The sequence below is a fragment of the Petromyzon marinus genome, chromosome 26, assembly GCF_048934315.1.
Source record: "Petromyzon marinus isolate PM22_M1 ecotype Great Lakes invasive population chromosome 26, UKy_Petmar_22M1.pri1.0, whole genome shotgun sequence".
In the NCBI taxonomy this organism is placed as follows: Eukaryota; Metazoa; Chordata; class Hyperoartia; order Petromyzontiformes; family Petromyzontidae; genus Petromyzon; species Petromyzon marinus.
Window position 1 is genome coordinate 10,331,083 of NC_133692.1, and position 25,530 is coordinate 10,356,612.

General features: G+C 48.2%; 1 protein-coding gene across 4 annotated transcripts in view; it reads right to left on the reverse strand.

The window, feature by feature from the left end:
- The window catches only part of LOC116946255 (monocyte to macrophage differentiation factor 2-like), a 38,356-nt gene extending 16,115 nt beyond the window's left edge, over nt 1-22,241 (reverse strand). Inside the window, exons 1-3 of one of the 4 annotated variants that reach the window (XM_032961277.2) lie at nt 21,931-22,241; nt 20,425-20,480; nt 2,249-2,330 (exon numbers count right to left, since the gene is read on the reverse strand). In XM_032961277.2, coding sequence (XP_032817168.1) covers nt 2,249-2,330; nt 20,425-20,465 — 123 coding nt within the window. In that variant the 5' untranslated portion in view covers nt 20,466-20,480; nt 21,931-22,241. The other 3 variants (XM_032961275.2, XM_032961274.2, XM_032961273.2) reach the window with 3 other exon arrangements.
- Between the last annotated feature and the right edge of the window lie 3,289 nt (nt 22,242-25,530).

Genomic DNA, 25,530 nt, shown 5'->3' on the forward strand with positions numbered 1-25,530 from the left:
AAGAAATGTTTTTATCTCTATCCACTTTAGAACACTATTACAATCTCGACTCGCCTGCACCAATGCCAGTGAGCTGCCACATGTCCATGTAATAAGCAATCTGGAAGCTCAAGGGCATTGGCTCAAGCAAGTCTGTTTTGACAGCAGATGTCAAAACCGGTTCAGAGTTTGCTTACATTGAACCAATGCCCCTGACATGATGCACTTCCCAGGGTGCTGTGTGGCTGATGGGACGTGTAACAAGATGTTTTTCTTCACGTAGTGGGGGGGGGGAGAGGTATGGTACGGAAGTGAAGTGTCTGCTTAGCTATTTTGTTGCTTCCATTCTCCACAACAAGACTCACGATTATTTTATGTTTCGTGTTAACATCTACTTGAGTCGCTCAATCAATTTGTAATGAATCCCTATATGTCCTGGGTATGAATTAAAAAAAATCAATCTGTAAAACATATGACTGGCTGTGATTCCCGACCACTCATTTCAGATGTGCCTGCATGTAGGGTGCTGTCTGTGTGCTGAGTGACCCAAATAGCATGCCCGGGTGACGATATGTTAACCACCTTGCCTGGTATACAGCAAGTCGTGGGATCGATTCTGACTCCGAGGCCTGTATACTTGGAGTTTGCTTGTTCTCCCCCCGTGGTCGCATGGATTTTTCTCCGGGTCCTCCGGGTTTTCCCTCCACATGTAGAATCAACGTGCGTTTAGAACATTCGGTTGCTATACTTACCCACATGATAAGCACCTTTATTGAGCTATCATTGACGGCCAGAACGCTTTTGAAAAAAACAGCTATATAGAGACTCCTCTACTCACGAACATTCGACTTACGAACTTTCAGAGATACGAACAAACCTGTCCGTATGCCATGTAGATGCCACATGAAGAACCAGTGGCATCTACATCTATAGAACATGAAAAACCAGTGGCATCTACATCTGCAGAACATGAAGAACCAGTGGCATCTACAGGAGATTATACAACTGTTAAAGCCATTCCCCGTGGATTGTGTACATGCCATACAACATGTTTGAAATCGACAGGAGTCAAGGTGGACTGACGACCAAATCGACGTATGAGCAGAACTCTGGAACCTAACTAGTTCGTAAGTAGTGGAGTCTCTGTATAGCTCAGTGGGATTTACCTGGTCAAATAAAAAAAAAATGTAATACTGAGCAGGGAGGGAGAAAAGTTGGCCTACCATGGGCACTGTCGCACAAATTGTGTACACAAAGAAATCTTCACGGCCGACCATTCAAGCTGTGCACTCGATGCACTCAATTGGCAGCACTGAGCCAACAGAACATCCGCTGTGGCTCGTGGGTTTTGGGTGGGAAATGAATTATTGCTCGCCGAAGCAAAAACGACAATACTCGGGAGTCAAAATCGTGGAAGCGACCTTCTGCTCAAAATGGGGCAGTGCACCGGAACGCATCCGTATCGGCAAACCTTTAGCCAGTGGTTCAAATTCCACGTTGCTGCGGCAGCGGGCCAGTCTTCTCTATCGACCCCGGGTAGACTACCAGCGCAGGGCGGTGTTCTGTTGCGTTTCGTCCATCCCGTCCACACGATGGGTCGAGTCGAACCTACGGCCGTGATCGGAACCCGTAGACTACCGATGGCGAGTCGAGCACTCTAACCGCAGCGCTCGCCAAGGTTGTTGAACAGGACGATCCATTTGTCGACGCCCCCACTGGTTGCTCATGAACCTCGTGACAGCTTCTCGACAGGTGGGTGCACACACAGGACTGCGCCGGCAGTGCTGGACAAATTGTTATCAGGGGAGTGTGGCCCGAGCATTTAACGAGCTGTTTGCGATTGGTGCGAGCCGTGTGGGAGGCTTTTGAATCACAATGCCGTTATCTCTTCAGCTCCTCGTTATTTTAGCGGGGTAACTGTCAACGGGTGAGCCTGCGTATACAACAAACCGTCGGTCATTCGTGGAACTGGCCACAGATCCCAATAGCGGGACCCACCTGTAACAGAGCGTCGAGACTCGTGGTTTGCGAGTGCGGATGTTACGCCTGGCTGAGTGGCGCAGTACCTAGAGCACTCGAATCACTAACGCGACCGAGGTGGGTTGAACGTCCCGGCTGTGGGTCTACTCGGTTCGTCACTGCCCCAGGTCAAAAGCAATTATTTTTCAAAGCGGAGTTCACTTTCAAAATGGATTTTAACATTGGACACGAGACATTTCGTTTGTTGCTGGGCAGTGAGGCCGCGTTGTGTCCAGAGCTCCATACGTACGGCATGTGTCACGCAGTTCGCTGCATGCTCGTAATCTGTCGGCCGGTAACGCTCTTTCGCAGGGGCTCGCCTGTTCATGAACCTGGCAGGAGAATGAGCACAGACGCGCAAGTTAAGGATAACAGTGTTAGGAATATTCATTCAAGTAATAACATGTACTTACCCAGGAAAGCCACACCAAGTCTCAATACATTTTAATGAGGGTCCTGCGTTAGGATTTTTTGCCATTTCAATAAACAAGCAAATTATATGACTGGATGCTGATTGATTCAGCAGACGTGGCTGGATGCCTCGGAGGGTTCATAATGGCCCATTTCAAACATACCGAGTCAAACTACTGAGATCCTGGCTTCAAGTGTCGAGTTAATTTTGTTTTTCATAATAAAGGTTTTTGGGTTAGATCGCGTTATTTATAAATGTGTCGTAACCCTCCACCACCCGACACGGCCAATCAGCAAAATAAAGTGTCACGTTGACAAAAGACAATTAGTTCACTACTTTAGCCCACCAGTGTGTTGAAGAGTGAATCCACAACATTTACAGTTTGAATACGACGTTTCGCTGGTAATGACATCCAGCATCATCGGGCAATTCGCCAGAATGGTAAAGCCCTCACTTGCTCTCGGTCTTAAATAGAGCAGCAGGGTGACGTCATCATTTAACTCATTTCAGGTGCAGTGATTTGAGGCGGAGGGGGGTATTGTAATTATATAATCGATTGGTAATCAGTCAATGGTTATGATTAGTAATGAGTTGTAGATTAGTAATTAGTTGTAATGTGTGTTATTGTGATTATATGCTACATTAGTAATCCGTTAATTAATATGTGTTTCCCCTATAAGGAATTGTAATATGTATTATTTAATAATACGCTTCCAAGCCGCACTAAGCCTATAGCTATCAGAACAATTGAAGTGATTTCTGTTTCTCTCAATTTCAATGGATTCTCTAATTAGTCTTTGCCAGTAATAATTAGTTTTACACAACACTTCAACGTCATCAAAATCAATTGAGTGTCCTTGTTGACAAGCATGTTCTGCCACTGCCGACAGTTGTGTTTGAGATAATTTAATATTTCTTTGGTGTTCTTTTAGTCATGCTGATGTTACGTCCCGTCTGTCCAATATAGCATCTGCCACATAAACAATTAATCCGATATACACCTTCTGTTGATAATTTAGGTAATTCGTCTTTAGTGCAAGATACCTTTATTATGAATAATATTGGTCGCGAAAGCCTACGTGTTAAACTAATTTTGTTTTGTCATCACGGTTGGCAACGTACCGTGAAAAAGAAGCTAAACGTACACACATACAGGACTCAAGCGATGAGGATTTTCAAGAGTGGCCTTGATCACCGAAATCCCAAAAGCAAAATAAGTAATATAAAATACAGAGATGAAGCAAATAGAAATCTGAGCCAAAAGCAACCGTGTTACAGGTAAATAAAAATAAATACCGCACAAATATAAATCAAGGTTTAATAAAACATTCCCTGTAGTACGAGTCAGCTCGGGCACATTAGTTTTAGACTGACCACAGCACAATTACAATTAAGTTATGGAAATTTTAAACCAATAAAGGGTGACTGTTTTACTAATATGTAAACAGGCAATGTCCAGGTCTCCGCCACGTGTGATTAAACGGTGTTCTCAGGTGTAGTGGGTTGACGGGTCTCAGTCCGGTCACCAGTGACTGCGTGCACATAAAAAAAATAAAACCCCGTGACGTTTCCTTTAAGTACAAAAAACCGAAAGGAAATTGTAAAAGTGTATTAAACGCGGACACAAATCGTCCCACTCGCTCAGGCGACCAACTGCTCTGCTGGAATGTTATGGACAATCGCGTGAAGAACCCTCAAGGCAACGCTAAAGAATGCCAGCGACAGTCAACGCTGATATATTATTTATGCCAGATTGAATGTTGTCAACAGCATATAACACTTCTCCAAACTGGTCCTAATTTACACTTGTAATTTAAAAGCATATATAAAAAAATCAGTATAAACATTTGTGAATGATTCAGGTATAATCTGAATGTGGGTGGAAATTCCACATTTCTATGGTAAAAAGCAGTCTATCCATTAGAACAATGCTGACTTTCAACAAAGTGGGGCTCATGTTATTGATATCAGATAGACAATAAAGGTTTTGGTGATGATGGTGAAAGTGGTGAAAAAGGCTAAGATGATAATGCTAAGGATTGTTGATTGTGCAGATGGTTGATGCTTATGTTGGTGGTGATGGTGAGGATGAGCGGTAGTGTAGCAGTTAGCGCGCTGCACTATGAACCCGGCGACCCGGGTTCGATTCCTGTTCACGGCCAACACCAGTGACGATTATTTGAACCGATCCTGGGCCTCAGGTCGACTCAGCCTCAAATGAGTACCTGGTGCGGTGTGTAAACATCGCCACTGGGGAGACAAAGGCGGTCGGACGTGGTGCTGGCCACCCACCCCCTCGTGTACCGTTCCGGCCTTCATAGGTGCTCGCTAGCAGCACTTGCCCCTACAGTCTGTTAAGGCTATACGGGGGATCTTTGACTTTGGTGATGATAACAATAAAAAAAGAGTATTTTAGGACAATGATAGTGGTGATCAGCTGGGTGATAATTACGATGGCACGATTCCAAAAATCATCCATTTGATAATGACGACGATAACGATAGTGATGTCGATAATAAAGATAATGCCCATATGTAATGATGGTGACGACGATGATGATGATGATGCTGCACAAAGTCAACCCACGCCTCGTAAGCTCGTGCAATTTTGACCGGGGCATCTCCGCCACTCGTTAAATAGCCACGCCATTTTTCCACACAGCCAGCCCCATTGTTCGAACTGGCGCTTCGCCATCGTCCTGGAACAGGCGTGGAGCTCTGCATAATTGATGGAGAGTCGCGGGCGACCCGCGGGTTGTTCACGTTCCAGCTGTGCGCAGTTCAAATTCCTCTTGAAGCCTCCCACCACCCTCCCGCAAAACATGAATAGAAATAATAACGTTCAGTTCTATATATATAGCGTCGTCTTTCGTGCAAATTACATTGCGCAACCGCCGAGGAACCGCCAACAAGCGGGAAAGGCAGCAGCCGGGCGGCGAGCCGACGTTGCCAACAATTGCCCAAGCTTTACGGCCGTGTACATATTAAGATGTTTTCCGCCAATGTATTCGTATTTCAGAGGAAACTGGAGCACGCGGAGAAAACTCATGCATAGTGATGGGGGAGAGGGGGGCATCAGGGACAATTGCTATTAGTCTGCACTTTCCTGAATAGACACGCCTCTTTAAATTTTAATGCTCCAGATTAATTCAAGTGCTCATCTGGCCCCAATACACATCGAGTCTCTTCTATTAATGAACGGCCAGATGGTTTTTAAAAGGAGAGTAACCAAAACTTACGAGTGCAGTTTAATTTTTGTTTTTATTCACAGCGCTTTGAGAGATACTTCAATATGGAAAGGTGCTTTAAAAAACAAATAGGCTATTGTTGGTTTCCAAGTACAGGTATATGCGGAGAACGCCAATAATTGCACGGCATGGTTGGAGAAGCAAGTCAGAGAAGTCGACAATCAAGCGGGGCGGCTTTGCGTTGCAGACGCGATCAGGAAGGAGGGGGTTGCAACGCGTCTTGAGCATGTGCAGAGTGGAAGAAGGGTTGGCCATTGCACAGTCAGCACGAGCTCAATTGCCACGACAATTTGTGCATCGATTTCCAGGATTGTTGTCGATTCTTGATGGCGATTAGCAAGGCGACGGTGTCATCACAGATACTGTGACGTTGAATAAAGCCTCCAGCGGAATCTTGGGATTACGGCTGTAGAATTACATTGGATGCGGCGATGCCTTTCATTTCCACTCCAAAAAACGTCTCCACCAGGCGACGAAAGTACAGGTGCGAATGAGACACGGAAACGTGCGAACAGCACAGGGCCATGGTATGTACGCAAAACCGCAAAACCCAATCAGCATTTCCTGAAGAAGTGCATCGTGTAGTCCTCTTGCATTCAATCACCATCGAAATACATTTGAGCACGTGACCGACCGAGCAAATGTACCCGACTGACACCAGCAGCGGTGCAGTGATAGACAGCTGTGGCACCGGTTTCATCCTAGTTAGGACTCGTCAGCACAGTCCAGGTAATATTCTCAGCTCGGTGGCTGTGGGGGCGAGGGAGGGGGGGAGGAGTGGATTAGGACGCGAAGGCAATCGGGGTGGGGAGGGTATCCCTTTGCAAACCGGGCTCATGCACATTCATGGTGAGTTGTATGATTCATAACGTTCGGTTTTCGTTTACTTGGCGACAAGAGAAAGTCAGAGAGAGGTATCGTTCCCAGGTAACCGTAGATGCCGCTTACGCACAATTGTGAATGGTGGCAGCTGCTGTCGAATTTCCCCGGTCAGATAAACTGAATGATGAGCGGGGTGTGGGGGGGGGAGCGTGTCAACGGTGCGGTGAAGAACGGCGAGCTCTGTGAAACAAACGCACTGTTGCAGTGATAAATAGCGAATCCCTTTTAAAACCAGATGGTGCACTCGCTTTTAGCAGAACTATGTGCTGATTCGCGAGCGAATAGTGGTTTAGCAGTGGCTCAAGGAAACATACAGTGAGGGAAAAAAGTATTTGATCCCCTGCTGATTTTGTACGTTTGCCCACTGACAAAGAAATGATCAGTCTATAATTTTAATGGTAGGTTTATTTGAACAGTGAGAGACAGAATAACAATTAAAAAATCCAGAAAAACGCATGTAAAAAATGTTATAAATTGATTTGCATTTTTATAAGGAAATTAGTATTTGACCCCTCTGCAAAACATGACTTAGTACTTGGTGGCAAAACCCTTGTTGACAATCATAGAGGTCAGACATTTCTTGTAGTTGGCCACCAGGTTTGCACACGTCTCAGGAGAGATTTCATCCCACTCCTCTTTGCAGATCTTCTCCAAGGCATTAAGTTTCGACGCTGACGTTTGGCAAATCGAACCTTCAGCTCCCTCCACATATTTTCTATGGGATTAAAGTCTGGAGACTGGCTTGGCCACACCAGGACCTTAATGTGCTTCTTCTTGAGCCACTCCTTTGTTGCCTTGGCCGTGTGTTTTGGGTCATTGTCATGCTGGAATACCCATCCACGGCCCATTTCAATGCCCTGGCTGAGGGAAGGAGGTTCTCGCCCAAGATTTGACAGTACATGGCCCCGTCCATCATCCCTTTGATGCGGTGAAGTTGTCCTTTCCCTTTAGCAGAAAAACACCCCCAAAGCATAATGTTTCCATCTCCATGTTTGACGGTGTGGATGGTGTTCTTGGGGTCATAGGCAGCATTCCTCCTCCTCCAAACACGGCGAGTTGAGATGATGCCAAAGAGCTCCATTTTGGTCTCATCTGACCACAACACTTTCACCCAGTTGTCCTCTGAATCATTCAGATGTTCATTGGCAAACTTCAGACGGGCATGTATTTGTGCTTTCTTGAGCAGGGGGACCTTGCGGGCACTGCAGGATTTCAGTCCTTCACGGCGTAGTGTGTTACCAATTGTTTTCTTGGTGACTATGGTCCCAGCCAGGGGCGGAGCCAGGATTTCAGGCCGGGGTGACATTCAACAAATTTTAATTTCAAGAATGATTAGAGAGTCAGGCTGTTGAACTAGTAGACGCCATCGGTTGGCGACACACTCTGACAAAATAGTAGCACGGAGTCCGCCAGACCGAGTGTCGTACACTTATACGCAGAATGTCACCCCTGTCACCCCCCCTGGCTCCGCCCCTGGTCCCAGCTGCCTTGAGATCATTGACAAGATCCTCCCGTGTAGTTCTGGGCTGATTCCTCACCGTTTTCATGATCATGGCAACTGCACGAGGTGAGATCTTGCATGGAACCCCAGGCCGAGGGAGATTGACAGTTCTTTTGTGTTTCTTCCATTTGCAAATAATCGCACCAACTGTTGCCACCTTCGCACCAAGCTGCTTGGCAATGGTCTTGTAGCCCATTCCAGCCTTGTGTAGGTCTACAATCTTGTCCCTGACATCCTTGGAGAGCTTTTTGGTCTTGGCCATGGTGGAGAGTTTGGAATCTGATTGATTGCTTCTGTGGACAGGTGTCTTTTATACAGGTAACGAGCTGAGACTAGGAGAACACTCCTAAAGGGAGTGCTCCTAATCTCAGCTTGTTACCTGTAAAAAAGACACCTGGGAGCCAGAAATCTTTCTGATTGAGAGGGGGTCAAATACTTATTTACCTCATTAAAATGCAAATCAATTTATAACATTTTTGACATGCGTTTTTCTGGATTTTTTCTTGTGTTATTCTGTCTTTCACTGTTCAGATAAACCTACCATTAAAATTATAGACTGATAATTTCTTTGTCAGTGGGCAAACGTACAAAATCAGCAGGAGATCAAATACTTTTTTCCCTCAATGTAGGTATCAATTGCAATTGTTTCATCCAAAGACTTGGTTCCGTTCGAAGACGGTACGGACAGTTTTTATATTTGACACAACTTGTGTATTCACTCCAAGGTTCACTCCTAAATTCACTCTAAGGTTGTTCCGCCGCATGTCAGTCATGGTGTTATTTAACTCTACTTCACCATGCCGGTCAGTGCGGGTTAATAAAGGGGAGGCACTGGGCCAGCTCAGATATCACTCGCCACTGACGTTAGACATGGTCGGCATTCCGATGGCTTACTCTCATGCATTATGACATTACAATGTCTTAAAGCAGCCACTTTAAATCAGACTGCAATAATGGCGACGCCCTTTAGAAATGAAAGCCACACTCAGTCAAGGGAACGCCGCACATGCAAACGGGATACCAAGCCGCGCCTCCGATTTGCATGGTTAGCTGCGTACAGTGTGAAAGAAGTTCAACACACATACATACACTCAAATGTCCCTATAGATAAATGTAATAATCCATTGCTGTGCTCACCATCTGCTCACCACCTTGCCACCGAAGCCTTCATCGCCTGGTGATCCCAGGCAATCTCCCAATTACTAACGAGGTTCAACCCATCTGACATCCGATGAGATCAGGACTTATCTCGGGTGGCTAGCCTTTTGCCCGTTCAAGGACGGGCGTTTTGCAGTAAATGTGAAACTTGCAAGCAAGTTTCAGGTTATAATCCCTTGTTCATCGTGACCTCCTTTTTACTTTGATGTCTCAATAGCGTTACGGAGATCACGTGACGTGAGGGTTCTGTCTTTGTAGTGAGGGTTGTAAGTTGACGCCGAGGAGGGGGAAGGAGGCGCCTCGCCCCCCCCCATGTGGAGTGACGTCAGCCGCTAATTATTATGAATTGGGGGGGGGTGTCCATTTGGAGGACGTCACCTGCTCATGATTATTAATGAGGGGACTTTGTCGATGTGGAGTGACGTCACGAGCGTTAAGGACATTCCTGGGTGATTATAGTAGGTATTAGGTAATTGGCAAGAGCGCGTTTTCCCGAACACATGAACACATTTGTTAAACAACGTGACGCCAGTTTGTTCACATGACGTGGCTTCTGGTGGGAATCGAACCGCGTCCTCGCTAGGTGCTGCGGCCGGCGCATGATGTGCAGTCATTGATTCCTAGTCCAGTGAATTCGGACTCGGAGGAGACTGCCGTTGTAGATTTCATGCACAACCACACAACTCAGAGGCATTGATTTTTACCGCCAAGTCACTCCCCGGTGCAGACTGTTTTACCGAGATGTCAGCGGCAAATGGATTGGACGAATGTGATTATCCCAGTGTGTGCATTTCAGACACTTTTATAGCCCGATCGAAGAAATCGTAAATCAACAGAATGCTATTGGTTATGTTTGCCAATGAACACATTCACTTTGTTAAACAGAACGCATCACATTCGACATTCTATCCCTTTACTGCAGTGATGAGAGATGGGGTGTGGCCAGTTGATGGAAGTACAGCTGTGATTTATTTATTCATGTTACCTGCTCAGTCCACGCATGGATCGACATTACCCCTGGCATAAAAATGTGGAATTCTAAGCCACCAAACACTAATTTGAGCAGAGCATGACATTGCCAAGTCAACAGCGAGTTGCACTGTGACTATAAATAGTGACTCACAGCCACAATGGATGCGATTTCGAATCCCGATTTTGAGAGTCGACTTAGCTCATCATCCGTTTGGGGGTCGATACAAAAAAGTACCACTTTGTGGAAAACCAACAACAATCATGTTATCCATACACTGACCCCACCATGTAAATGTGGAATCTCCACTCTGTCAACGGTGTTGAGCAACACCCGATGAGCTCGTTTGAACAGGGAGACACTGTGAGTATGTGTGAATTAAAAACTCAGTTTTTGAATATGCCCTGCCAAGTAACACAGATTAGAATCCTTAACGCAGCCATTGTTACGCTCATACCACATACATCAATCCGCATGAGAATCAATCATTTTGCATTCACGTTTCCTTGCACGCAACGTATTGTGGAATCTCGTGACCTGCCACGATAAGGCCGCCACTTTCACCGCAATGGTGAAAGAAAAAAAAGGACCGAACGTTCGAACTTGCAACGCTGCCCCGAGTGAGCGCCTTGGGAGATGGGGGGGGGGGGGCAGTGAATGGTTACACCGTCGGTAGTGAGCGGAGGCGACATCACGGGCGGATAGATACGCGCCGTACAATGGTTTCATTTCTTCTTCAAGCACTGTTATTGCTCAGCAAACAGACATTTGAGCAGCTTAAATCAACAGGCCGAACCAGCTGCGTGATTAAAATCATGTTGTCATCAGCAACATACACACTCAGATGCTCAGAGACAAAACAAATGACAGGTCCTCCCACGTACAGCGCCGCATACGCTTTTGTGACATTAGCGAGCACCTTAGAAAGCCAGAATCATGCCCGGCGGCCTTTATCTCTCCAATGGTGATCAAGGGGAATTGATAAAAGGGGAAGCCCTGCATCAGTTTTGATGAATGGCAGTGACTTCACCGGGGCGTTTGTGCGAAGCTAAATGGACTGGGGCCACGTGAAGTGTCGAAGGCTCACTGGCAGGTCACGGGACACACCCAGGCGTAATGTGCTCCCTACTGGTGAGCATTGCTCCTCTGCCCTCCCTTGTTGTTGGAGGGCAACTGCCTCCAACTGCACAGTAGCGTTTTGCTTTAGAGCACGCCCGGCTGCTTGGTCTCAAGCACTAGCTCGCATTGGTGCAGTTGGCGCCGATGATGGCAGCCTCGGCCGGTTGGTGCGCCCTGTTTTGTCCGATTTTGTCTTGTTTTGCTTGATCACCTGTGCTGGTGAGAGGGGCCTGCTGTTCAGCACACCTGTGCTGGTGAGAGAGGCCTGCTGTTCAGCACACCGGTGCTAGCGAGAGAGGCCTGCTGTTCAGCACACACGTGCTGGTGAGAGGGGCCTGCTGTTCAGCACACCCGTGCTGGTGAGAGAGGCCTGCTGTTCAGCAAACCCGTGCTGGTGAGAGGGGCCTGCTGTTCAGCACAAACGTGTTGGTGAGAGGGGTCTGCTTTTCAGCACACCTGTGCTGGTGAGAGGGGCCTACTGTTCATCACACCAGTGCTGGTGAGAGGCCTGCTGTTCAGCACACCTCTGCTGGTGAGAGAGGCCTGCTGATCAGCACACCCGTGCTGGTGAGAAGATGGCACCGATGATGGTAGCCTCAGCCGGTCGGTGCGCCCTGTTTTGTCTTGTTTTGTCTGTTAATTCAGTGTTTTGCCAAGATTTCCGGAGTTCCCTAACAAAAGACGAACTTTTAAACATCAGGGAAACAACTCCTGTGGATTTATTTCCCACTTTTCTGCTTCCAGCGGCAGAATTAGTGGGCATTCTAGTCAAAGCCGCGCTAGGCTTTGCTCAAGCAGCGAAACGCCGCCCAAGGGGTAAACGGTCGGGGGCTCTCATACGGCTACGCAGACGCGGGATCCGAACAGTGCTTCCGAGCTTTTTCCTCTCCAACGTACGTTCACTATGCAACACAATGGACGAACTTCAGCTACTGATGGTGAAAAACAGAGACTTTCTTTCATCTTCTGTTTTGTGCTTCACGGAGACATGGTTGTGTGATTTGATTCCGAACACTGCGCTACAACTGGCAGGATTCCATTTTGTAAGATCGGATCGTGAAATAGCACTCTCCGGCAAGACGAAAGGCGGTAGTATTTGTTTTTACATTAACAGTGGCTGGTGTGTAGATGTCACAGTGATTCTGCAACATTGTTCTCCGCTCCTTGAATCATTTTTTTATAAACTGTCAACCTTTATACTCGCCTCGCGAGTTCGCGTCGCTCATTTTGGTCGGAGTTTATTTGCCGCCATGTCCTCAGGTTAAAGAGGCCCAACGCATGCTCGCCGACCAGATTCTGAGTGTGGAGCGAGCAAATCCAGATTCGCTGGTTATCGTACTTGGCGACTTTAACAAAGGTAATCTCAGCCACGAACTCCCCAAATACATACAATTCATTAAATGCCGTACCAGAGAAGGGAACACTCTGGATTACTGCTACACTACAGTCAGTAGAGCCTACCACGCCATCCCCCGAGCAGCACTGGGACACTCTGACCATGCCATGGTCCACCTGATTCCTGCATACAGGCAGAAACTAAAGCTCTGTAAACCTGCTGTGAGGACATCTAAACAGTGGACCAGTGAGGCTGTGGAGGATTTGCGGGCGTGCTTGGACTGTACTGACTGGGATATGTTCACGACTGCTACCAATAGTCTGGATGAACTCACAGAGGCTGTGACATCGTACATCAGCTTATGTGAGGACTGCTGTATTCCAACACGTACCAGGGTGAAATTCAACAACAAGCCCTGGTTCTCAGCAAAGCTCAGAAGGTTGAGGTTGGAGAAGGAGGAAGCGTTTAGGAGTGGGGATAGAGACAGATGCAAGGAGCCGAAGAACAGGTTTAGCAAGGCGGTAAGAGAGGCTAAACGACTGTACTCAGAGAGACTAAAACACCAGATGAATCATTTTGCGGGACCCTGGGGTCCCGCAAAAATCAGGTCAATAATTATTATTTTTCAGTCCGTCCACTCGTGATCCCGACAGCAACGCGCCGCCCGCCCAGACTCGCGCCAACAAGCGCCAGCAGCAGCAGGCGGCGATCAACACGATGGGCGCCACCCCACCGGCCAAACGCAAGCCCCGGGGGGCGTCCGCCGCAGTCGCGCGCGGCGACGACGCCCTCCGGTCAGCCGTCGATTCTCAGCTTCTTTGCCAAGGCGAGCACGCCCCCGCAGTGAACTTAACGTGTTTATGTAATAATAGGGTTTTTCACCTGTTTTCTGGCAACAAAACTGAAACCTTTTTACAATGATTCATGTCTGCATTAACCACAATACCTGCAGTCAAAATGCAAAAAAAAAACATACTATGATAATATATGCATTGCCTTTTGGCGTCATCTGGTCCAGCACCAATTGGGTCGAGGCTCAAAAGAAAGCTGTCCCTTGGTGTGGACCAATCAGTTTCAAGGACAATGCATATATTACCATAGTATGTTTTTTGTTTGCATTTTGACTGCAGGTATTGTGGTTAATGCAGACATGAATCCTTGTAAAAAGGTTTCAGTTGTTGCCAGAAAAAAGGGGAAAAACCCTATTATTACATTTTGGTACTGGCAAATGAGGTCTAATGAGATTATTATGTAATTTTTTAAACTTTTTACGAAACTTAGTGCCCCGAGTAGCTCTCGACTAGGCCAATCGATTGACACTAGTTTTGTTGTCGGTAAGGCAAGACTCGTGTCGCTACGCGGTTTTTCCCACCCCGGGGCAGTGATGGAATCCCGGGGTCCCGCCAATTGCTTCAGTTCTCTGCTAACGACTCTGCTTCTGTCTTGAGAGGGCTCAGGCAGATCACCAACTACAAGCCCAGAGCCCCCCACACCACTAACGACTCCCGCCTGGCCAACGACCTGAACGAGTTCTACTGCAGATTTGAAAGACAATTGGACTGTCCTGAACTACCCCTTCCCACCCAAGAGGCCCCATCCCCCACCCCTACTACAGAGACGACTCTCTCCTTTCAGGAGGGAGAAATTAATAGACTTTTCAAGAGGCAGAACCCATGCAAAGCAGCTGGGCCGGACTCTGTCTCTCCAGCCACCCTCAGGCACTGCGCTGACCAGCTGTCTCCGGTGTTCACCAACATCTTTAACACCTCCCTGGAGACATGCCATGTACCAGCCTGTCTCAAGTCCTCCACAATCATCCCTGTGCCCAAAAAGCTAAGGCCAACAGGACTACATGATTATAGACCGGTCGCCCTTACCTCTGCGGTAATTAAGTTGTTTGAGCGCCTGGTCCTGGCACACCTCAAAGCCATCACAGACCCTCTCCTGGACCCCTTCAGTTTGCCTACAGAGCCAACAGGTCTGTGGATGACGCAGTTAACATGGCCCTCCGCTTCACCCTACAGCATCTGGACTCCCCAGCATCCTATGCCAGGATCCTGTTTGTGGACTTCAGCTCTGCCTTCAACACCATCATCCCTGCCCTGCTTCAGGACAAGCTCTTCCAGCTGAACGTGCCCGACTCCACCTGCAGGTGGATCACAGACTTCCTGTCTGACAGGAAGCAGTGCGTTAAGCTGGGAACACAAGTCTCTGACTCCAGGTCCATCAGCACCGTCACTCCTAGGGGCTGCGTCCTTTCCCCACTGCTCTTCTCCCTGTACACCAACAGCTGCACCTCCAATCATCTGTCCGTCAAACTCTTGAAGTTTGCGGACGACACCACCCTCATTGGGCTGATCTCTGGTGGGGATGAGTCTGACTATAGGTGGAAAGCTGACAACCTGGTGACCTGGTGTAGCCAGAACAACTTAGAGCTAAATGCTATAAAGACAGTTGAGATGGTTGTGGACTTTCAGAAGAATACAGCCCCACTCACCCCCATCACCCTGTGCGACTCCCCAGTCAAAACTGCAGAGTCCTTCCGCTTCCTGGGCACTATTCTCTCCCGGGACCTCAAGTGGGAACTGAACATCAGCTCCCTCACCAAGAGAGCTCAACAGAGGATGTACTTCCTACGGCAGCTGAAGAAATTCAACCTGCCAAAGACAATGATGGTGCACTTCTATACAGCAATCATTGAATCCATCCTCACCTCCTTCATAACCGTCTGGTACGCTGCTGCCACTGCCAAGGACAAGAGTAGACTGCAGCGTATCATCCACACTGCTGAGAAGGTGATTGCCTGCAATCTACCAACCCTCGAGGACCTGCACACCTCGAGGACCATGAGGCGAGCGAGGAAGATTGTGGCCGATTCCTCCCACCCTGGACACTCTCTGTTTCAGCTACACCCCTCCGGCAGAAGGCTGCGGTCCATCAGGACCAAAACCTCACGCCACAAAAACAGTTTCTTCCCATCCGCTGCTGGCCTCTTCAACAAGGCCAAGGGCTTACAGCGACTTTAAAATTTCATCTACAAAATTACACCTTGCCATATTTACACTATGTTACCCTAATTGTATTTTTTGTACTTTTAGATTGTATCTTATAGCTACTTTATATTCAATATTTATTCAACATTTTACATACTTTAGCCCCTTAGTGTTAGTTAGACTCTGTACCTTTAGTATAGTTAGACTTGTATACCACTTATTTAAGATTTAAGATTCCTATATGTTGAATGTATGCACCTTCCTGCCAAAGTAAATTCCTTGTCTGTACGAACTTTCATGGCGAATAAAACCCTTTCTGATTCAACAGAAGGTGATCTCAACAAATCCAATCAACTCCACATCCTTCTGTACCACATAAGCCCATCTTCTCTCCATATTTTAGCCCCCTCTATCCAGCCAAACTGAAGCTGCTTACGCATGCGGTGTGGTTGGATATGCGAGCTACATGACCCACCCAAAGCAGCCTTGCGTGCCTGAGGAGCTCACTAATTGGACTGTGTTCAGATGTGTCAAGGATATGTGAGTTCCTCACACACTCCAGTCTAGTTAAACCCAGAATGGATTGCAGGCAAGCCAGCCTGAATGTTTCAAACTGGTGCGGATATTCTTTTGAAGGGGTTAATGTTTCACAAGCATCAAGAGAATGCATAATCATGGGCGAGAAGACCCAGAACTTTGTATGAAGCTGCCAAATAGGATATAGTCATAACTACATTGCCCATATATGAAACTCCTCCACGATTTCCACAACTGCCCCATCATGACATAAAATACCCAGGCAGGTGCTTTGCCCCATCTCTTATTGGCATGCTCCTTCTCAGAGTGAACAGCAATTACCAAATCATCAGCATAGATAACATGTTTAAGCAATAGGGAGCCATCCCTTGACCACACCGAGGCATTGATCAGCTCCCCATTATTGTATCTGTGCCAGATGAACTCCTCCAGGGCAGCCATAGAAAAGCTTCTTGAACGATGTGACAACAAAAACATTTTAAATAGTGTAGGGGCCAGATGACACCCCTGTTGCACCTCAAGGTGAACAGGAAACAGTTCTCACTCTGACAGCCACGCAGGATTATTCAGGACTGCCCACCATCATGAAGGTCCTTAATGGTTGTAGGCAGAAGTTCAGGGACCCTGAAAGTATAAGGAATAGTTTTTTTCGGTCAAGTCACATAGGTAAAATAAATGAAAACTAAATAAAATCACGATGTTTCGGAGCCAACACAAGCTTCCGTCTTCAAGTGGAAACTGTCACAGCAAAATTGCTGTATCAAGTGCAGAGAGCTCTAAGATACCCGATATTATATACAGGTTAAGGGGGGGGGGCTAAGTTAAGCCGCCTATTGTTATGCTGCAGAGGGGTGAGGGGACGGAGAGGCGATTGCGAGCGGTGATCGAAAGCAAGCACAGCCAACTGGAAGAAATGGAAATGGCTGTACAATTCTAAGCCAGCTTAAGTTTGACTTGGTTGATGACATCTTTCCAGTGATTGCTTAATTTAAAACCATCCTCTCGGTTGAAGTCGTGTCTATGTTTGTATATCTGGATGGCTTCATAGACAAATCTAGAATATAAAGAATAGCCCAATGCCTTGACCTATTGATGGTATTATGGGTACACACACATTAACAAACACAAAAATATGCACACACAGCCACAAATACAAAAATGCAAATGCACACACACACAGAAACACAAACAAAATGTTCGTAAAACATATTACTGGCTTTTTCATACTGTGATAGTAACATCACGTTGTGAGAAAGGACCTAGTGATGGTGCAAATAGTTTTGAACATAAAATCGAGGTGGAGATATATTCAAGTGAGATTCCTTTATCCTGCAGAGATTTTTTTGCGTGTAGTTAGCAAGCACACAGAATGTGGGTCATGCTAGTTTTCGTTTACTTAATTTACTTTAATTATACGTTTAGGGAAACAGCAACTCGCGGTTGCAATTAAATACGCTTAGTAAGTAAAGAGAGACAATCCAGACGACTGGCTTGTAACGCCCTGGATGACCGCACGGCACAGTGCCGTAATCCACAGTGCGCGCACCCTGTGGATTAGCAGAGCGGTTACGACCCAGCTCCAACCTGGAATCTGGTGGACACTACAGAACACGAACACCCGCCATTCGCCACTAGGTGACTGTGACGTCACCACGGCGCCTGTGCCAGGCCAGGTGCACTTAGAGCCCACGTGAAGTGTCGAAGGCTCGCTGACAGGTCACGGGACAGACCCAGGTGCCATGGTTTGGCTGACGGAGATGACTGGCAGATGCACCAGCTGTACCCAATACTGTGCCAACTTGCTGTGATTTATCCATCCGACGCTCCTCTGCCCTCAGTTATTGTTGGAAAGTGACTGCCTCCAACTGCCCAGTAGCGTCCTTCACGAGCCTCCTCCACACACAGCTACACATATCCACCGTGTAGCCTTATAGACTGGGGGCATCTCCTAAACGCTCATTGATGCTCACCAGGACTCCAAGTACTCGTTCTATTCTACTCTTGTGTATGGTGGCAATAATATGTTGGGAGAGCTCGGTGTCAATGTCGAGGTCTGCTGCTAGCCATTGGGAGAGGGCTTCAAGAGAGAGAGAGAGTTCGTGTAGTTTTTGCTATTCCACCTCCATTGAAGAAGTGCAGACTTCAGTGGTTTGCTATGTGTACGGTCCAGAGTTCGGGTCGCATGGCCACAATCGCTCTGCTGTGACTTGTCGTTAATGTTCCACTCATGAAGGAGATGTTCACATCAGTCTGATGATTTTCTGATGCGGTTGACGACACACTAGTATCTTCAAGGAATGTACTCATTTAAGTCTGAGTAGACATTGGTGGCAACACGGGCCTGGTATAGAGCAATGACGCTTCCTGTCCAGTAATTTAACTTTTGGTAGCAGCATATCGGGTCATTGCAAGAACAAACAATATCGCTCCTTAAACGCACGCACTTTAACGTACGATCATGTGCTGTAGGTTAAATTCTTTAAGAAATACTTGTTTCTGTATATTGAGGACTCGATCCAAACGCAGTTATTTCCAACGCCAGTTTGAAGCTTCACTAATGGGCAAAACACACGACTCCAATCAGCCAGAGCACGCAGTTGCTTCACTTAAAAATGCCTCGACTTACGACGGAGTTCGTATATATTTATTTTCAGGTTATAGGCAAGAGATTTAGGCTGACCCTGTCCTATATGTGACACCAATCAAACTCCACCGCTGTATTTCCTTGGTGACCAATTTGAAACAGTTTACGTTTGTGAATTTCGCTAGTTCTAAGAATCGACTCCACGCGTAACCGAATGTTACCTTTCTCGCCCTTACAGAAAATAATCAGAATTACGTCACTGAAGTTCGTCCACGTACAATGAGGTAGTGATGAAAGACGGAGTGAACGGTGCAAACTGGTCAGCGTTTCTACCCGGTAAACTTGGCAACCTGAGTTCGATTCCCGTGCCCACGGCTCATATCAGTGGCAAGTGATATCTGAAGAGGCGTGGAGAGGTCTTCATCCAGCAGTGGAGAGACAAACTGTTCATTAGTATAACAAATAGGGGGTATTGTATTTGACGAAAGGTGTTTCTGCATGAAGTAAACCGGTGTATACTTTGTACACAGTATCTAATGTTTAATTTAAATCTGTTGACTGTGCAATAGTGCCTCTGTTTCGTGAAATATAATCATTATTACACCTGGTCGGTAAAATGAGTACCACCTGATGAAAAAAAATCGATGGTGGTTGCTGTGTTCAGAAAACACGTGGCCATGCCACAGACATGTGTAACGTCTCACCGCTGGTTCCGGACGAAGGACAATGATTCGGATCTCATATATATTAGATTCGAATCATTTACCAGTGTGCTCATTTGAATATATTTATATAGTATATATATTTATATGCACAAACGTGTATAATATAAATCCCCGCCATAGGCTGAACAGAGTGTTGGGGCAAGTGCTGTTAGCGAGCACACGAGCGGGTAGCACCACGCCCGACTCTCATTGCAGGACCGGCACATTCACGTTCGTAATAGATTGCGCTAACCATTGCGCCACCGCTCCCCACACAAAGATTCCCCGTGTAGCCTTAACAGACTGTAGGGGCAAGTGCTGTATGAAGGCCGGCACGGCACACGAGGGAGTGGATGGTCAGCACCACGCCCCGGCCGCCTTTGTCTCCCTAGTGGCGATGTTTACACACCGCACCAGGTACTCATTTGGCGCCGAGTCGATCTAAGGGAGGCCCAGGACCGGTTCAAATAATCGTCACCGGCGTTGGCCGTGAGCGGGAATTGAACTCGGGTCGCCGGGTTCGTAGCGCAGCGCGCTAACCGCTGCGCCACCGCTCCCCGCACAAAACACACACACGCACAAACACGTGTGTGTGCGCGCACGCACAATGTACACGGTCACATACAGTGCACGCGTGACTATCCCATACGCCAGACGGCACCCGTGGATCGGCTCCCTCCTGGCACACCGAGAGAACGACTCGAACGAGATCGTGGAGCGAGCAGGGAAGGCATCACACACCACCACGACACACACCACGACCACCACGACACACACCACGACCACCACCACGACACACATCACACACCACGACCACCACGACACACACCACGACCACCACCACGACACACACCACACACCACCACGACACACATCACACACCACGACCACCACGACACACACCACCACCACGACACACACCACGCGCACCACCACCACGACACAAGCCACGCGCACCCGGCGTCGCTTCGTCTGTCTCCCACCTGGCGATGTGGCTCCTGGTCTCGCCTCGTCGCCCGCACATGCACCCTGCGTGGGTCTTCATCGTTGTGGGGGGGGTGTGGGGGACACACACAGCAGAATTACGATGATGATGTGGGTGTTTGAATGAATGAGGAGGTATATATGGAGGTGGTTGTGGTGGATACAATGAGGACACGCTGGCTGGGTGGGAGGGAGAGTGGAGAGCGGGGATATGTCTTGTCCCTCTCTCCTCCTCCTCCTCCCTCTCTCTCTTCCTCTCCTGCACCTCTCTCCTCCTCCGTCTCTCGTTCCCTTCTGCCTCTCCCTCTCTCTCCTCCCTCTCACCCCACCCCCTGCCCTCTCTCCCCCCTCGTATCTCTCCAGCAAGCACACTGTCTCTGTTGCCACAGAGCGGAGAGATGGCGAAGTGCGGGCGACGTGCGGATGACTCCAGGGAGGCACGCTCACACCAACGCACACGCGCTCCCAATTAGTAGCCCACGCACAGACAGACCGCCCTCCTCCTCCCCTCGCACATCCACCCAGAACAACAAAACGCCGCTCACCGGTCAATGGCGTTGACGTCACCGCGGCGCTTGCGCCATGCCAGGTGCACAATCACCCGTGGGTGCGCACCCGGGATCACTCACCCGGGATCACTCACCCGGGATCACTCACCCGGGATCACTCACCCGGGATCACTCACCCGGGATCACTCACCCGGGATCACTCACCCGGGATCACTCACCCGGGATCACTCACCCGGGATCACTCACCCGGGATCACTCACCCGGGATCACTCACCCGGGATCACTCACCCGGGATCACTCACCCGGGATCACTCACCCGGGATCACTCACCCGGGATCACTCACCCGGGATCACTCACCCGGGATCACTCACCCGGGATCACTCACCCGGGATCACCCACTCATCCACTCACTCACCCGCTCGCTCACCCGCTCACTCACTCGCTCACTCACTCACCCGCTCACTCACTCACCCGCTCACCCGCTCACCCGCTCACCCGCTCACCCGCTCACCCACTCACCCGCTCACTCACTCACCCGCTCACTCACCCGCTCACTCGCTCACCCACTCACCCGCTCACTCACCCGCTCACTCGCTCACCCACCCGCTCACTCGCTCACCCGCTCACCCACTGACCCGCTCACTCACTCACCCGCTCACCCGCTCACTCACCCGCTCACTCACTCACCCACTCACCCGCTCACCCACTCACCCGCTCACTCACTCAACCACTCACGCACTCACCCGCTCACTCGCTCACCCGCTCACTCGCTCACCAACTCACCCGCTCACTCACTCACTCACCCACTCACCCGCTCACTCACCCGCTCACTCACCCGCTCACTCACTCACCCGCTCACAGCCGCCGGTTTCCCCACTGACTGTGATTGTCGCCACAGTTCTTGTGCCAGGCTGGGTGCGCTTTGAGGCCGCGCCAAGTGCGGATGGCTCACGGGCAGATCGCGGGGCGTACTCGGGCGTACCGTGTTCACTGACGGATGTAAATTGTGGACTGTATCATCATCATCCCGGCGCTCCTCTGCCCGTTGTTGTAAACATCGCTCCGCCGTTCTCTTCTGTAGCTGGAGCAAGTGACTGCCTCCTGCTGTCCAGTAGACACCGTCGCGAGCCTCCACATCCTTCTGTACCGCATCAGCCCATCTTTACAGTCCGTGTCGCGCCCGTTTAGCCCCCTCTCTCCGGACAAACACGTTGACTGGGAATGTGCTCTCCATGACTCGGCCAACGCAGCCTCGACTGCCGGAGGAGCTCACTGTTGGTACCGTGTCCAGATCTTGCCAGAATCTGTGAGCTCACACAAACCAGTCCTGGCAAAACCCAGGATTGATCGTGGGCAGGCCAGCCTGATTGTTTCAAGCCGGCGCAGAAGTTCATTCAAAGTGCTCCACGTTATCGTGGAGCACTTTGGCGTGACCTGCCACGCAGCTTTCCCGCAGCCGATGAAAATATAGCGCACACAAAGACAAAGATCCTCCAGTTTTATCCTGAATATTATGTTGGGGCAAGCACATATGAAAGCCGGCACGATACACGAGGGGGTGGGGGGCGACCACCACCCACATTGTCCTAACATGCGCCCACCCTCCTATACCCACCCACATACGTTCACCTGCCCAGGCACACTCATTCACCCACGGCTCAAACATTCTCACACCCACCCGAGCGCACATAAGTACTAGATGGGTGTAAATTAAATAAACTTAAAATAGTGTTTTTGTTAAACAACGGTTTTATTTTTTTATTTAAAGCTTTCGTGACTGCAGGGATTCATATTCTTGGTTCTTTCGGTTTTCACACCTGATGATGATTGCTTGTGTTGCAGTCGAAACGTCGTGAGAATTGTATTGTTTTATATTTTTATTATTTTATTGTTTCCCTTCTACGTGACTTCACCGAAAGAACCAAGACTATAACGGTTTAATTAACAACTTCGTTTAACTCACGGTCGAGAAGTACGTCAATGATGCGGCGCTTGCCCCCACATCAACGCTTACTTTAATTGATTGATTACTTCCGTAACTGGTTCACACGGAGCAGGCGATTCGAGAGTTTAGGGACCGCGGCGTTTTTGACCTACACAAATATATACAGTACGTAATAAGGCGTCCAGACAAAATGTAAATTGCTTTAAAGTAGCGAATTAATTTATGCCGATTTTGATTGAGGCATGCATTATCGCCGGATCTGAGTACGTGTGCAACATTTGGAATTGATTGGACAACGGGAAGTGGACTAAATTTTTATTACAAGATTTGACCCCGACAAACACAGTAGTCAAGTTAAGTAAAACCGTTGAAAAATATATAAAAGTACGTAATTATACCCACCGGTGGATATAAATAATACAATGTCATGAATTCAGGATGTGGTATTCTGGTGGATTTTTTTCCACGCGTGCTTTGCTTCACGGTACCGATGCATGCAATGGAGAGGTGGCGTGGCGAGTGCGTGGGAGACGGGGGTGCTGTGTGTGCGTGGAGCTGAGTGGACCTGCTGAAGGCTGGTACCGGCGGTGTCAAGATCCGCCTCGATGGAGGAGGCTCGTGAAGGACGCTGCTACTGGTCAAGTTGGAGGCAGTCGCCCTCCAACACCAACGGACGGCAGAGGAGCGACGCTTACAACAACGAGCGGAGCGCCGGGTGGATAAATTTGATCAAGTGGCACAGCTGGTGTATCTGCCAGTCATCTCAGTCAACCCATGGCACCTGCTGGGTCTGTCCCCGTAATCTCCTGTCAGCGAGCCTTCGACACTTCACGTGGCCTCAAAGTACACCTGGCCTGACACATGTGCCGTGGTGACCTAACCACCACTTAGTGGAGGGTGTTGTTGTTGTGCACGCGTGGGACAGACGGCGTGATGAGGATGGCAAAAACAACCCCCCACCTTCTCTAGGTGTGTCAGATGACAACGCAGGTGTGTGATGTGAGCAATACCACCGGGGGGGGGGGGGCGGCGGGGGGAGTTGATGTGAATTAGCCCGTTACCTTCATGATGGTGCTCAAATCCGCTTCAGTGGCAAATGGGAACCCAAAATAGATTTTATTACTTGAATCCCTGAGCGCCGGTAAATCACAAGCGCGTAGATTTATTAGTTTCGTGTTGCAACTCGTATCGATTCGACGTGACATGCAGATCCATAACAAGGTTTGGAAATTAAACAGTCAAGAGATGAATTAATGATCTTGGTGAGGTCTGAATGATAACACTGGTCTACAGCCAAAATGCTTCCGAAAAAGATGTGGTCCAACTTTACTTATTCTGGGTCACTGAGAATGAAAACGATGCTTAACATTGTTGATTGCCTCTAGTTTTCAAGATATGCTACTGGGTCAGTATACACGACCTTTGACTTGGGAATGGCGTAGGGTAAGTGAGTTATAATGGGAAGGGATCTCAATTTAAACCAGAAATGACTAAAATACATATTTGACTGGATCTATGAATAAATCTATGACTGGGTTTGGAAAATACTTGCTTTTTGAGCAAAACAATGAATGATGCAATCTGAACCTGGTATTGCATCATACATGATATGAATTGCATCATGTCATTCCTAAAAGTCATGGATGATGCAATCATAACTAGGCTTACATCCCTCTGCTGAACAAATTGCCCTATATCAGCTCTAGAAATCATACAGTGTCGTGCTCTCTTATTTGTCAGTGTTTGATTTTGCAAAGGGACGCATTTATGTGAGCAGAGAGATGCCTCGTACTTGTGTGAACAAAGCAGATAACTTCTGCTTTGTTTGCGGTGAAGTGACTTTTGCATCACAAAAGCGCAGTATAATCACTATGGTTAAGAAAGCCTATCACCTTCATTTTGGCTGCAAAACTGGAGATCAGGACAAGATGTGGGTCCCACACATATGCTGCAACACTTGTGCAACAAATCTTCACCAGTGGTTGAACAGGAAATAGAAACCTATGCCTTTTTGCAGTGCCAATTATTTGGAGAGAGCCAACAGATCATATCAGCAATTGTTACTTCTGCATGGCACCTCCAGTTGGGAAAGGTGTGTCAAAGAAGACAAAGTGGACTGTGCATTATCCAAACATTCCATCAGATATACGCCCAGTACCCCACGGAGAAGGACTGTCGGTTCCTGATGCACCAGAATCATTCTCACTTGAGTCAGACGAGGAAGAGGATGAAACTTCTGGTCCTGAACCATCAAGGTCACATGACCCAAATTTTCTCCCATCCTCCTCTCTGAACCACACCTTATAACACAAGGTCAACTGAAAACCCTTTTCAGGGATTTGGAACTACCCAAGAGTAAGGCAGAGCTGTTGAGCTCCAGACCGCAGCAGTGGCATCTCTTGGCAGGTGATGTTAGGGTTTACATGTTCTGTGACCGTCGAAAGTATATTGTCCCATTCTTCTTCATGGAAGGTGATCTTGTAGCCTGCAACAACATTGATGGTGTGATGGCAGCCCTCAACATCGTTCATGATCCAGATGAGTGGAGACTGGTCATTGATTCACCGAAGATGAGTCTTAAAGCTGTTTTGCTACAGAATGGCAATGTTTCGTCATCAATTCCAGTTGGGCATGCAGTCCATATGAAGGA